Source organism: Prunus persica, chromosome G1 (genome assembly GCF_000346465.2).
Source record: "Prunus persica cultivar Lovell chromosome G1, Prunus_persica_NCBIv2, whole genome shotgun sequence".
Classification (NCBI taxonomy): domain Eukaryota; kingdom Viridiplantae; phylum Streptophyta; class Magnoliopsida; order Rosales; family Rosaceae; genus Prunus; species Prunus persica.
This window is the reverse complement of record NC_034009.1, coordinates 35,769,118-35,782,885: the sequence shown is the minus strand read 5'-3', so window position 1 is coordinate 35,782,885 and position 13,768 is coordinate 35,769,118. Positions and strand designations below refer to the sequence as shown.

Below are 13,768 nucleotides of genomic sequence, written 5' to 3'. Positions count from 1 at the left end.
CGATGTGTTTTCTTATTTTCTTTGCTAACATATGAGAGAGAGAGAGAGAGAGAGAGAGACCCCAGTGGTTATAGAACATAATAAATTTCCTTCAAAGTATACATACAAAAAATACCAAAAAATAAAATAAAAGGAAGAGTCTCTAAACATCACCAAGATTGGTCTTTGATGTACAAGAAATTTATGAACAGAATGAATGAACAAGGAAGTAGAAAGCCTTTCTCAATCCAATCCAGCCACCTTTACAATGCAACCACGTATTTTATCACAGACCAAAAAATATATATAACTAAGCTAGCTACTCTCTCACCAAAAAGAAAACACAAGCTGAACTAAGAAGACAAATAAGAAGAAGGCATGAGCAGAGAGAGAAGAAGCCTCTGAGGCGTAAAAGTAGTAGTAGGGATAGGAATTGTTATGCAGCACTCCTGTCGTTGTTGTTGTTGTTGTTGGCACTGGACCTGAGGGAGGCATGTTGAAGAAGTACACAAAAGATGGCGGGGGAGGAGCGCCTTTCGAATATGATGAAGGTGATGGTGATTGTTTTGGTGGTGAGGGAGGAGGCGGCGGCGGTGAGGGCGGAGGAGAGCTGTAGTAAGATTGAGAAGGCGAGGGGTGCACTGGTGGCGGTGATGGTGGTGGTGAAGAAGACTCAAGTTGAGGAGGGGGAGGAGTTGAACATATGACTGGACATGTTGTGCACTCACTGATACATAGTAAACCAGTCTCAGCCTCTCCCACTTGATCCTCATATGTCAACCCAGCAAACATGACCAAACCAATGAGCCCTGCCTTCAAGAACCAAGGAAACCATTTTCCTTCCATGAATGCCAAAGCTTTGAAACTACCCATCTGAGAGAGGCATAACCTTGAAAAATGAAATCCAAGTTATGGTGTGGCCTAGATAAAACTTGTAATACTTATTGCCCTATGATTGCATAAGGTAGTGAGGTCTTGACGGGTCCCTTTATACAAACGTGTGTATGGCTCCTTAAAAAGTTTGATTCAGATGCTTCTCTTATGATGGTAGAATTAGTGCATTGCTGTAAAGGTGCACACTTTACTTCCACCTTTTCGTTTTTGAACTACGAGGGTTAAATTAGTTTATACCAATTACTCTGGTTTGTTTGAGCAAAGACGTGCAACAAGTTTCCTCTTTGGGTGACGATTGACAAATCACAGATGTAGATGCAGATAGCACACAATTTGGATAAGCAGGAACCAAACAAACAGAAGGGATTAAACGCGTTAACGACACGTTAAGTGCAAAGTAATAGTTAATTACTTTCAACATCTTTGGAGTTTGGAGTTTGGAGAATGTATTTTGTTATTCTTTCAATTGTTTGCTTTCTAATCCTCTAGAGACCTCTAGAGATCTCTTTTTATTATGCCTTTCTGCAAACATAATCAACCTTTGTGTGGATCAATTCCCACCTTACAGTGTTGCACTTTATGCTGCTTCTTTAGTTATACTTTTCTTGGCAAGGTGGGCTTCTTATTTGATTACTATGACCGTTTTACTAACTTCTCCCTCTTCAGTTCTTTTAGGCCTACAATGTTCGGCTACGCATAAATTCTTGCAAGTTCCTTTTGTGTCATCACCCAATCTTCTCACCCTTCAACTGCAGAGAGGAGGGTCATCTTATAATCAGGAAAGGAAAATTTGTGAACAGGCACAACATGAACAAAGCACACAGAGGCAACGGCTTTTTCTAATACAACCACCAGAGAGTAACTTAAACCAATCAGGAAAGGAAAATTTGTGAAGAAGCCTAAGAATATAATTTTTTTTTTCTTACATCAATGTCCTATTATCTACAAACAGTTCTTCAGTTTTTTCACTTGTAACTTTGCGGATTTTCTCCATGTGAACTTCATGTGTCTCCATCTTCTTTGTATGTCAAGTCTGCGCTTCAACTCTGTCCTCGGCAATACTCTTATTCATTGATTCCTAGTTATTCAACAATGGAGGAGAAGATCAAATTAAATACATGACCACATGCAAATAGATAAAATGTTAAAATTAGTAAATTCAGTGATTGGCATATGTCACAAACCTGACTACTTGTAGTTGATGATCTTAATGTGGAAGGGCGTAACCCGGAGCTATGACTATGAGCAGTGGTGAAATGTCCATGATGAGATCCTTCACCATGCCTTCCAAAGTCTCTTAATCGGTTAAGCTCGGGCACTACAACTGTGCCAAGATCCGGCCTGTCCCTCTTTCTTAGCTCTGCGCATTGTAATGCCAACTGAGCAAATGCTAGAGCCAGTTCGATAGGCCAGTCTGGCACTGCGGGATCAAGCATCTCAGAAAAGGTTCCTTTCTCAATGGACCTCCTGACATGGTGAGAAAGTCCCATGGCTGGCTTGGCTGTGATGATTTGGAGTAGCACTATGCCCAGTGAGTATATATCCGACTTTGTTGTTAGCATGCCTGATTGTTGATACTCGGGATCTATGTAACAAAATGTCCCTGCAGCTGCAGTCATGTGATATTGTGTCACCTCATCAGCCATAGATGGAGGAACTAAGCGCGCTAGACCAACATCACTGATTTTGCTCACATAGTTACGGTCTATGAGGATGTTGGCTGGCTTAAGGTCCCGGTGGACAAGGGGCTCTGGCTTTGCTTGGTGAAGGAATAGAAGGGTTGTTGAAATCTCAGCAGCTATTTTGAATCTCCTCCTCCATGAAATTGGGGGGGTGTTGCCTCTTCTAAACAACAGGTCCTCCAAGCTTCCGTTGTCCATGTATTCGTATACTAGGCATCCGAATTCAGGGCACGCACCAAGCAGGAGGACCATGTTAGGATATCTAATGCAGCTCAGGACCTCAACCTGCATGTGAACACAAAATAAGTTCAGACTAAATGGAAAGCAATATGACATTGAACAAATATTTGGGCCAATAATTTGGCAAGCAGTGCATATCTGTACTTGTTTATGTAATATAAACTCGGGAAGTTGTATCCAACATCATACCTCCTGTTGGAATTGCTTCCTCCCTTGAGCAGCATCAGGTCTTAACACCTTAATCGCAACCGGTGTGTGGTCGAGTTTACCTTTGTACACAGGTCCATATCCACCTTCACCAATTTTGTTTGATGCTGAGAACTCTTGAGTGGCTTGTTCAATCTCTTCTATGGTGTACTTTCTATATCGGACATCATTATGCGCCAAAGCATTCAATGCCCGGTTCTTCTCTTGTGCCTCTTTCTTCGCCTTCATCTCTGCCTGTCTTCTTCTCTGAGCTTCCATCTCAGCCACCCTCTGTGATGCCTCAGCTGCTTCAATGGCAGCTTTGCACTTTGCCTTTTCCATCTCTGCAATGGCAAGAGCTGCCTCTTCAGCATGCCTGGCTTCCTCGAATTTACGAGCCTCCTCCTGCTTCCACTGATTAAGCTCTTTAGCCTGGATTTGAAAGAGTCAGCTTTAGTACCCTCTTGATCATGCTCCAAGAACCATGTTGATTCAGTAGACAGCAGAAACAAAGGTGTCACTGAAAATTTCATGGCATAAACATTACCTTATTTTTTGCTGAGATTGCTTCTTTGCAGGCAGAGCTGTACATGTCCATGGTTTGTTTTAATTCCAGCTTCAATCTTTTCATTTCGGCTTCAATATCCCGCTGCAACGATTGAGAGCAGATGACAATCAGATCATTCTTTTATATGCAAAACCATCAACTTTTCCTACTGAGTAGCATGCATTATACTTGTATACACAACTTACTGCAGATTGTCTGGATGACTCCTTGGGAGAACATGATGCACTGGAGAAATCTAACCCTTGGCTTATGATGTCCACTGATCCAAATGAATTAAACATCCCTGGAAATTCATTCTCATCCGCATTCGAATTCCGGCTGCTAAGCGAACACCTTGACGAACCAGGATTAGGAATGTCAATGTCCATTGAGAGATTGACTGGAGCACTCCTCGTCCTCTCTCGCACCACAGGAATTTTCTCTGATCCTCCTCCATTTTTCCATCCTCCCCTTACTGCAGGCTGTCCTCTGCTTCTACCAAGCAACATCATACAAAGCACAAAGAGTTATGTGTGTTTCTAATTTAAAAAGGACTTAATATATACAAGACAAATAAACAGCTCTATTAATTTTTTTGTACCTAGCTCCATTGTCTGCTTCAGTTTGTTCTGTTGGAATACAAGGTGGAAGTCCCTGTGGGGATGGTTGTTTTGGTGGAGTAGCAGTATTGACCACCGGCCTCTTAGCCGTTCGCCCGACGACCATCTTCCCTTTCGAAATTACATATACAGAGCAAAACTCTGGTGCAAGCTTTACTAAACTGGTGGGCACATCATACCCAATTTTGAACTTTCTATGAGAAACACAGCATCACAATGTAGCTCATTACTTCATGATCATTAGATAGATGCATATATTTGATTACGAGAGAGAGAGAGAGAGAGAGAGAGAGAGAGAGAGAGAGAGAGAGTGGGAAATTAAACCTTGTAAGAGCATTCCTTGTTGATGCACCAACTACAATATTATTGATGTAGTGATTGTTGATGTACTCCAAAAGTGCTTTAGCAACATCATGATCATCAAGGATAACCTCTTTCACTTGTACCTAAAATTCAAAATCAAATGTGGTGTCACTTTATGACATTGGACCATTTACGCTATATCATGTGAGGCTACGTCTCTAATGAAAATAACTGACGGATGAATCTGCGTACCTCTTTACGTGCACAGTATGCACTATAAGGAACGAAAACATGATGTCCATCATGATTGCCCGATTCACCATCACTCTCTGCATATAACTCCAAAAAGAAACAGAGAAATCACGTTGACAAAGGCCAACAATATTCTAAAAATTAAAGATTGAGAAACAGAGGGTAGGGTACCTACGATGTGGATGATGGTTTTTGTGCCTAACGTGGATGAGGATGATATATGGGTTGGTATTGTTAGCTACAAGATGATCAATAGCAAATCGGACAGCGTGGTTGCTGTTCTTGTTGTCCTTGTCAACAGCCACCGCCGTGGCATTGATTGGCGGAACGGTGTCGTCAGAGGTTAAATGGGAGGCCATTTGCGTTACACACCTAGCGCTGCCGCTGCAAATGGCACCGCCTCCGACGACCAACCCGCCACTAGAGCGAAGCTTGAGACACAAGAAAGGAGAGAGAAAAAGAGGAAAGAAAACCTCAGGCCAATTAGCTGAGGATCCTTTCTGTTGCTTTGGCGGTGGAACTGGAACGCCAGCTAAACATAGAAAACGGACATAACTAACTAACTCGTATTGTGTCGACTCTCCTCCATTGGCTTGATTTAGGCATTTTGACCGGGCCATGACCAAATCAAAGAAAACAACTATTTGGCTGGCAGGTATTCAGTACTAATACTAAACACACCAACTTATCATACAAAATTTGAAGTACGAATTTATATAGTAATTTTTCATTTGTTATATGAATATATAAATTATAAAAATTGATCCAAAATGAAAAAAACAAATATGCCAGCGGTGCAACCCTTTTTGGTGCGAATTGAATTTGCCGCTACCAGCGATCATGGCCCATGGCGGCCCAAATACCAATCAAGACAAAACGACGTCGGCTCGAACCGGTGCACTCGAAATCCGCAAACCCTTTCTTTCCCAATTACTGAACCAACCGGAAATCAGATAGCAATCGATTTCCCAATTCCCAGTGGAGCTCAGTTCTCTGGAAACGCCGTGGTGCGTGAGCAATGTCGTCGATATACGTATTAGAGCCACCGACGAAGGGCAAGGTGGTGCTGCAAACAACCCATGGGCCGCTCGACGTGGAGCTCTGGCCCAAAGAGGCCCCAAAGGCCGTCAGGAACTTCATTCAGCTCTGCCTCGAAGGCTACTACGACAACACCATATTCCACCGCATTATTAAAGGCTTTCTTGTTCAGGGCGGCGACCCCACCGGCACAGGCACAGGTAATCGCAGAAAATATTGAGAATTTCGGTTGTTGAATATGTATAGTAATATGGGTTACTTCAGATTTTGGATTTTGAGCTTGAATTGTTGGTGGGTTTTTGCAGGTGGTGAAAGTATTTATGGTGGTGTTTTTGCTGATGAGTTTCATTCGCGTTTGAGATTCAAGCATCGGGGTTTAGTTGCTTGTGCAAATTCTGGTTCACCCAATTCTAATGGGAGCCAGTTTTTTATGAACTTGGACCGCTCTGATTGGCTTGACAAGAAGCATACTATATTTGGGAAGGTAATGATAACTTAATCGCTAGCTGCAGCAGTACAGCAATTATGAGTATCAGTAGAAAACCAAGGAACCAAACTCATTTCTTTTTTTTCTTTTCTTTTTTCTGTTTTTCAGGTGACTGGGGATTCAATATATAATCTTGTGAGGTTGGGTGATATTGAAACTGACAAGGAGGATCGACCCTTGGACCCACCACCAAGGATACTATCAGTAGAGGTAGCTAAACATGATCCTTAAGTAAGCCTTAAGCTTTCCTCTTTCTATATGCTTATGTGATTTGAAATTTTGTTTTGGTGTTAAATTCCCTGTTTTAGGTGTTATGGAACCCCTTTGATGATATCGTTCCAAGAGTACGTGCAAAGCCATCGACGGAATCCACCAATGACGCTGACAACAAAGACACAAAGAAGAAAGCTGTAAAGTAAGCTTTTTCATTTCTTGATGGAACTCATGCATGTCTGTTTATGTTTACCTGTGTCTGTGAAAATAAATGCAGTGATGCCACAATATATGTTGTCAAAAATGTCATTACACTTACGGCGCATGTTGTGCTCGCGCTTTGTTTCCACGATGCAGAAAGCTGAACTTGCTTTCGTTTGGAGAAGAAGCTGAAGAAGAGGAGAAAGAATTGGCAGCTGTAAAGACAAAAATCAAGAGCAGTCATGATGTATTGGATGATCCTCGTCTTCTGAAGGACGAAGTTCCAATTAACGACGTGGTAATTATCCTGTATCTCTTGTTATGCCTTGTTTGTATAGAATGGTTGAAATGTTGCTATTTTTTAGGTCTAAGGGTTTATGATCTTGCGAATGTGATTATTGCCTAATATGAAGTGGATAACTCTTTATCTTTATGAAATCACATCTGGATTTATCCCCCATCACTCTTACTACTATTCTAGATTTATCCTCCATCAATCTTACTACTAAGATTAATATTGTCCTGACAACCAACTTGGCTAACATTTTTCATCATTTACATATGCATATTCTGTCTGTCATATAATAGGATCATCCAAAGAACTTACCTCCGGCAAATGTTTTGAATGCAGAACTCTGATGCCAAAACAAGGCATGTACAGTTATCTGTCAGAGAAGCTCTAAGCTCAAAAAAAGATGAGCCCCGGAAAGACTCAGAATCCAACTTTTATAATACCCTCAATTATAGCGATGATGACGATGATGAGGCCAACTTTGATGCACGAATGCGTCAGCAAATACTCAGGAAAAGAAAGGATTTGGGAGATCTCCCACCAAAGTCAAAGATGCATAATGGTACCTAATTGTCCTCAATGTATTAAACTTTCTCCTTATGAGGAATAATGAATGCAGAATACCTTTTAATTGACACTTTTTTTTTTCCTTAATAATTTACGCCCATTTTCTTAACCTATCACATGCATATGCAGGGAGCTCTAGCCCAAATCAGCGTGAAACACCTGCATCAAGGTAAAGATGTTGGAAATTTTCTTGACATTATATTTGTTTGCAAGGATTCCTTCAAAGAGTTCATGGCTTTATCAGTTTCAATTCAATGTTATAATGAACGAAAATGTATTTCGAGGCAAAGTTTTGAGTGTTGGGGATGTTTTGGCAGATTTTTGTTTTAAGCAAGGTTACGAAGACTGACACGTCTGAAAATATATTCAAAAGAATCTCTTCATTTCCTTCTTGCCAGGTCCATTGTTGAAAGCATTAATGATGATCAACAAAAGGTGGAAAAACTATCCTTGAAGAAAAAAGGGATAGGATCAGAGGCAAGAGCTGAACGCATGGCAAATGCTGATGCAGACTTACAGTTGTTGGGTGAAGCTGAAAGAGGAAGACAATTACAGAAACAGAAGAAGCGTAGAAATCAAGGACGAGAAGATGAAGTATGTTATGTGTGATTGGCCCTTTTATGTATTGTTTTCTTGATTTACATATTTACTTTCTTGTCCTCCCTTCAACCATCGGAGTAGGTGAAACTGGCCATTTTTAAAATCTATTTAAACATGATAATGTAGTAGATGCAAGTAATGGATTCCATCAGCTGGCTAGATGAAACAGAACCCATGAATTGTGCATTGAAAAGTCCCTGTTTTTGGGAATTTGGGGCTGCACTCACTGCATGTGTGGATATCATCTATAATTCATTTGTATAACTATTTACCATAAGCTACTTTATTGTGTGTATATATAACCCTGTTTTTATGGATTGGATGCTGTTAGGTTCTGGCAAAACTTGAGAAGTTTAAGAAGGGTATACTTGAAAGTCGCACAGCCTCAGTTAGTGAATCTGGAGGTGGCAAAGATGAAGATGCATCTGATTGGAAAGCTGTTCCGTTAAAATTTGCTCCTGAGAGTGGGAAGGTAAGCTTCTACAGTTCATATTTGTTTATGCCATTTCATTTGAATCGGAAACAATGCAAATCAGGAAAGTAATTAATGAAAATGCAAATGGAATTAGATTATTTCATCCGCATATGCAAATGGAATGACATAATTTAATTAATGAAAAGGGACTCCTCTTCACATTTTAAATATTCTTTGAACAAATATCAACTTGCTCTTCATCTAGATTTCTGCTTTTCTCTAGCTTAAAGTGTTTTTCTGTAAATCACTGCGCAGGATCGCATGTCTCGCAATGAGGACCCAAATGACTACGTTGTGCATGACCCTCTTTTGGAGAAGGGGAAAGAGAAGTTCAACCGGATGCAAGCCAAGCAAAAGCGACGAGAGCGAGAATGGGCTGGCAAATCCCTTACTTGATCCCATCTCTGCCATGCACCAACTTTATGGGTTTGTGAATATTTGAAACTGAATCGAAGCTATGAGAATTACATGCCATTGTCTTTGCTGTGCTGCATGCCTGCTGAAACAGTGCACCGTTGCCACATTTTCAAGAAACTAACCCTAGACTTTTTTGCTCCAGATTAGGTTAGACAGCTCTAATGGGTTGTATTTGTATATACTTCAAACAAGTCTTAATGAGGCTGTTGTAGGAAAATCGAATTTCTCATTTTATGCATTAAGATTTCTTGTTAAACTGCAGCGCAGGCTTTACCATTTCAAATGTTCTAGACCTAACATTTCTAGACTTTGCTTGTTCAAATGTCTTTGTGAATTGTATTGGAGTTTAGCCGACCCCACTAAAACATCTGACCCAGGATTTCATCTTGGACCGGGATTATTTAAACCAATCCGTGTCCGGCTTGAGCAGCAAAAATCCAATAATATCATCAGTAATTTGGACCCGTTCAAGGCCTGTTAGCTGGACACACGGTACATGAAACTGCATGGCCTTTGGTTGACCAGGTCAACATTTTTATTTTTTATTTAATACAAGCCATAGTATGTCAACATTTTTTTTTTTGGGATGAAACAGTGAGGAAAGAACCGCAGAACCCAAACCAACAGCTACACAACTCAAACCAAACGAGGGTGACCAACTCCTAAAGAGTCATCAATCAAAATGGAACAGTATATCAACATTTTGACTTGCGAAAAACGTTGGTTTTTTTCTCGAAACTTGTCGTCTGTTTTCATCTGTAGCCAAAATCTTGGAAAGACAGGTCTTGTTTCTTTGGATGTATAAATAAATAAAACTAACTGCTGAGCCAATATTAGCAAACGTAATTACCAATCTAATGTTGGATTACTATAATAAACGAGAATCTTTGGAAGAGTACAACATTAAAACATGTCCTCTGTTCCTCATCTGGTCGATAAATTCGCAGTGTTATTCCCTTTTTAACCTCAGTTGGACCGCCTCTTGGTTACAATGTTTTTGTTACTTTTTCTTTTTCTCAGGAAATTGAGACAATGAAAATAGCTTTTCAACAACGATTGTCCTATTGCGTATGGTCAAAAGTAGTGTATATTTTTGAATTTTGGTACCTCGTGGGGGCCCACCGTATTGTAGCCAACTGTACATTGTAATGTTCCAAAAATTAAAAATATTAAATACATGTGGAAAAGGTTTCCAATGAAGCTGTTGGCAAATCAAAACGAGTAAAGAGGAGTTGAAAGTTTACACCGCTTTTCTTATCTTGTTGGACAAGCATGGACTCCATACCAATCTTCCATCTGCAATCTTCATATTATATATGATAAATGTATAACTTCTCTCTTGTTTACAAATTATTGTTGGTGGAACTCATAATTAATAATACCCAAGTGACACACAGACATTTTGAGATTAATATGAATGATATATATTTTATTAAATAAAATATTCATTTATAAAAAATTTATAACTCAAGTAATTAAGAACAATTATTCATCCCAGTCGACTCGATACATCCTTTGCAGGTTGCAACAGTTGAAAACCCAAAAAGCCCTTAAAATGTCATAATGTCAGCATGATGTGGATTAGTTGTGGGTTCCACAATATCATACTGGCCCGCAGATCTATGGTTCCATTTATCAGGCCCAACACAAATACTTTTCCAAAAACTATTGGAATTGCTCCGCCCAATAAAAAAAAAAGGATACTGGAATTGTCAAAAAGGTTTGAAGTTTGGCGTTGGTATTCTCACAAAAGTAACATTCCCAATCAGACTTTCCAAAATAAAACCAAGAAAAATGAAAAAAGAAAGCATTTCCTAAGTTCCAGGTAATCGATAGTCACCGTCTTACACCCACCAACCACCGCCACTCCGAACCCGCGTTCACACCTGACACCTTTTAAACGCTCTTATTTTATCCGCATTTTCACACGCAAAAGGGGTCCCAAGTCAACGTTCTTGTACAAAATGCCATCTTATTCTAGTCCTCTCATCGCATTTAATTTCCAACCCAATTCCTGATCAATTTACAAGTGTCTCGTCGATGACGAGTTGGTTTTGAGTGTTTTTTAAAATGGTTAAAAGCTAGTTCTGATAATTAAAAGCATTTATAATAGTATTTAGCATAATAACTTATAAGTGATTTGGAGTCACAAAACGCTTTATAAATAGAAGTGCTTTTTTCGAAAGTATTTACAAACGAAACCTTAATTAAATACGACTTAATTTCCTTAATCATTGCATATGATAGATAATCTCCTCTCTTATTCTAATGTGGACAGCCAGTGACATATGCGCATAATATAATAAGGGGTCCCATTTTCTCAATCCCAATCCAAATTTTCAATCTCTGCGTTCACACTGGTGTTTCCATTTCACACCTATAATTAAGGTTATTTTATACTGTTCAAAGCCAAGGACCCTTTCTCTCTCTCTTTTTCTACTTTTGCTTCTTCTCCTCCCTTTCATTTCCTTGTTATTGTTGTTGTGGCAGTCAAGACCAGACGTCTCAGCTCAGCTGCTATATGAAACTGGAGCTCCCAAATAGCCCACACCCAGAAGACTTACCTCTGCACCCTGCTCCGAACCTCTCTGCACACCCAAATGAACGATAATGGCAATTCCAAGAAACGGCGTCGTAAGGGCAACAATAATAACAACGGCAACGACCAGGACGACGGTGACAAGAAGAAGAAAGACTTGAAGGGCATCATCGCTTCCCTGTCGTTGCTGGAGGAGCAAGAGAAGGAAGACGAGCAAGAGCACGACAGGGCCTCAAATGACGACGCGTCGTTTATCGAAGAGAAGCACAAGACGAGAACCAAAGCCATGTTAGATTACTACTCCGATTTCCAGGACTGCTATTCGGAGGTCGAAGAATCCGAAACGATGAAGCGAAAGCGGTCGAGAAGCGCGGCTTGCGCTGCGGCTGCGGCGGTGGCGGTGGCCGACGACGGGTCCGATAAGGCGAAACCGGGTACTGGGTCGGCGGCGGGTCATCACAGGAGGCTGTGGGTCAAGGACCGGTCCAAGGCCTGGTGGGACGAGTGCAACCAACCCGATTTTCCAGAATCGGAATTCAAGAAGGCGTTTCGGATGGGGAGGGCCACGTTCGATTTGATATGCCAGGAGCTCAAATCCGCCATTGAAAAAGAAGACACTACTCTGAGAAACGCAATACCGGTGAGGCAGAGAGTTGCTGTTTGTTTGTGGAGACTAGCAACAGGTGACCCTCTTCGCCTTGTATCTAAAAAATTTGGTCTTGGCATCTCAACTTGCCATAAACTTGTTCTTGAGGTCTGCTCTGCAATTAGAACTGTGCTCATGCCCAAGTATCTGCAATGGCCTGAGGACAGTGTGGTGAGGAAGATCAAAGATGAGTTTGAGGCCATTTCAGGCATACCCAATGTTGTGGGGTCCATGTACACAACCCATATTCCAATTATAGCTCCAAAGATCAGTGTAGCTGCTTATTTCAACAAGAGGCACACAGAGAGGAACCAGAAGACCTCTTATTCAATCACAGTGCAAGGTGTTGTGGATCCAAGAGGGGTTTTCACTGATGTGTGCATTGGTTGGCCTGGATCAATGCCTGATGATCAGGTTTTGGAGAAGTCTGCTTTGCATCAGAGGGCCAACAATGGCTTGCTGAAAGGTGTTTGGATTGTTGGGAGCTCTGGGTACCCTTTGATGGACTGGGTTTTGGTGCCCTACACCCAGCAGCATCTCACTTGGACACAGCATGCTTTCAATGAGAAGATTGGGGAGATTCAGAATGCTGCTAAAGATGCATTTGCAAGGCTAAAAGGGAGGTGGTATTGCTTGCAGAAGCGAACCGAGGTGAAGCTGCAGGACTTGCCCGTAGTGCTCGGGGCATGCTGTGTTTTGCACAACATATGCGAGCTTAGAAATGAGGAAATTGAACCAGAGCTGAGGTTTGAGCTTGTGGATGATGAGATGGTGCCAGAGGTTGCTTTGAGATCACAGAGCTCAATGAAGGCTAGGGATGCCATTGCTCATAATCTCTTGCACCATGGCCTTGCAGGCACTAGCTTTCTTTAGTTAATAGATACATAGATACTATAGAGTTTGCTCTCTGTGCCCTGCTGTGCTCTCTCAGATCAGATTGATCTACTAACTTGTTATAGTTTTATTTTTCCTGTTTTGTTGTAGAAGTCGTTTTCATCATTTCCTCCTTATTTCGTGATTTGTTTGTAGATGGGGGGGCTCTCTGTAAAAGGCATACTTGCCCCTTCCCACAAATGGATGATTGTAATTTGTACTAAGTTTTATACATTAATATCACAGAAACACTTTGTTGTAACCTCAGATTCCATATGAAATTGAATGCCAAAATATATAAATTCTTTTTTCTTGCATGCTTTTGCTTCCTAATATATTATATTTATCTCATGGCATTTCCCTTTTTCTTTTGTGCCAACCACAACAACTCAGTTTATCATTTTATCTTAAAACCAAAGGGGCCAAAGAAGGAGAAGGCCATAAATGTGAACACACTCTCTCACTCCTCACTAACCTTTGGGGCTTTGTTTCCCTAATCAATTTGTAATAGTCTACTTGGTTTAAGTTTAAGAAATACTTAAAGACTCGGGGGGTGTCGGGGTACTTGTATCTTTCTTATTATTATATCAAGTCAAGATCATTAATTAAGTCCAACTAACAGTTCCCCAAAGTAGGAGGCATTTTCCATGCTAAACACTTCAATTTCAAGATGGACATTATTATAGGTTTTTATAACAAATTATTATTATAAAGGCT

General features: G+C 40.7%; 4 protein-coding genes across 4 annotated transcripts; 2 read left to right on the top strand and 2 right to left on the bottom strand.

Moving 5' to 3' along the window:
• LOC109950284 (leucine-rich repeat extensin-like protein 3) lies at window positions 74-961 on the bottom strand. Its single transcript, XM_020568802.1, has one exon. It carries the CDS (start codon window positions 850-852, stop codon window positions 307-309), a length of 546 nt encoding a protein of 181 aa, XP_020424391.1. The 5' UTR covers window positions 853-961; the 3' UTR covers window positions 74-306.
• Window positions 1,623-5,065, bottom strand: LOC18788651 (U-box domain-containing protein 35). The gene is made up of 9 exons (XM_020554726.1): window positions 4,879-5,065; window positions 4,704-4,780; window positions 4,473-4,594; window positions 4,130-4,342; window positions 3,735-4,017; window positions 3,529-3,630; window positions 2,985-3,413; window positions 2,058-2,840; window positions 1,623-1,951 (listed from the first exon to the last, which is right to left on the bottom strand). The coding sequence occupies exons 1-9, from the start codon at window positions 5,060-5,062 to the stop codon at window positions 1,901-1,903; spliced, it is 2,244 nt and encodes a 747-aa protein (XP_020410315.1). The 5' UTR covers window positions 5,063-5,065; the 3' UTR covers window positions 1,623-1,900.
• Window positions 5,534-9,346, top strand: LOC18789077 (peptidyl-prolyl cis-trans isomerase CYP57). Its single transcript, XM_007222078.2, has 10 exons — window positions 5,534-5,941; window positions 6,047-6,225; window positions 6,337-6,438; window positions 6,537-6,643; window positions 6,799-6,940; window positions 7,274-7,496; window positions 7,631-7,670; window positions 7,900-8,095; window positions 8,433-8,573; window positions 8,832-9,346. Exons 1-10 carry the CDS (start codon window positions 5,722-5,724, stop codon window positions 8,970-8,972), a joined length of 1,491 nt encoding a protein of 496 aa, XP_007222140.1. The 5' UTR covers window positions 5,534-5,721; the 3' UTR covers window positions 8,973-9,346.
• On the top strand, window positions 11,349-13,368 carry LOC18791220 (protein ALP1-like). Its single transcript, XM_007222525.2, has one exon. The coding sequence runs from the start codon at window positions 11,594-11,596 to the stop codon at window positions 13,049-13,051; it is 1,458 nt and encodes a 485-aa protein (XP_007222587.1). The 5' UTR covers window positions 11,349-11,593; the 3' UTR covers window positions 13,052-13,368.

Bases quoted from the DNA above. Each gene is read 5' to 3' on its own strand.
- LOC109950284 (XM_020568802.1), bottom strand. From the start codon at position 852: ATGGGTAGTTTCAAAGCTTTGGCATTCATGGAAGGAAAATGGTTTCCT.
- LOC18788651 (XM_020554726.1), bottom strand. From the start codon at position 5,062: ATGGCCTCCCATTTAACCTCTGACGACACCGTTCCGCCAATCAATGCC. The intron at 4,781-4,878 runs GTAGGTACCCTA...AGTTATATGCAG, and splicing joins CAAAAACCATCATCCACATC to AGAGTGATGGTGAATCGGGC. The intron at 4,018-4,129 runs GTACAAAAAAAT...TGGTAGAAGCAG, and splicing joins GAAGCAGACAATGGAGCTAG to AGGACAGCCTGCAGTAAGGG.
- LOC18789077 (XM_007222078.2), top strand. From the start codon at position 5,722: ATGTCGTCGATATACGTATTAGAGCCACCGACGAAGGGCAAGGTGGTG. The intron at 7,671-7,899 runs GTAAAGATGTTG...CCTTCTTGCCAG, and splicing joins CGTGAAACACCTGCATCAAG to GTCCATTGTTGAAAGCATTA. The intron at 8,574-8,831 runs GTAAGCTTCTAC...ATCACTGCGCAG, and splicing joins TTGCTCCTGAGAGTGGGAAG to GATCGCATGTCTCGCAATGA.
- LOC18791220 (XM_007222525.2), top strand. From the start codon at position 11,594: ATGAACGATAATGGCAATTCCAAGAAACGGCGTCGTAAGGGCAACAAT.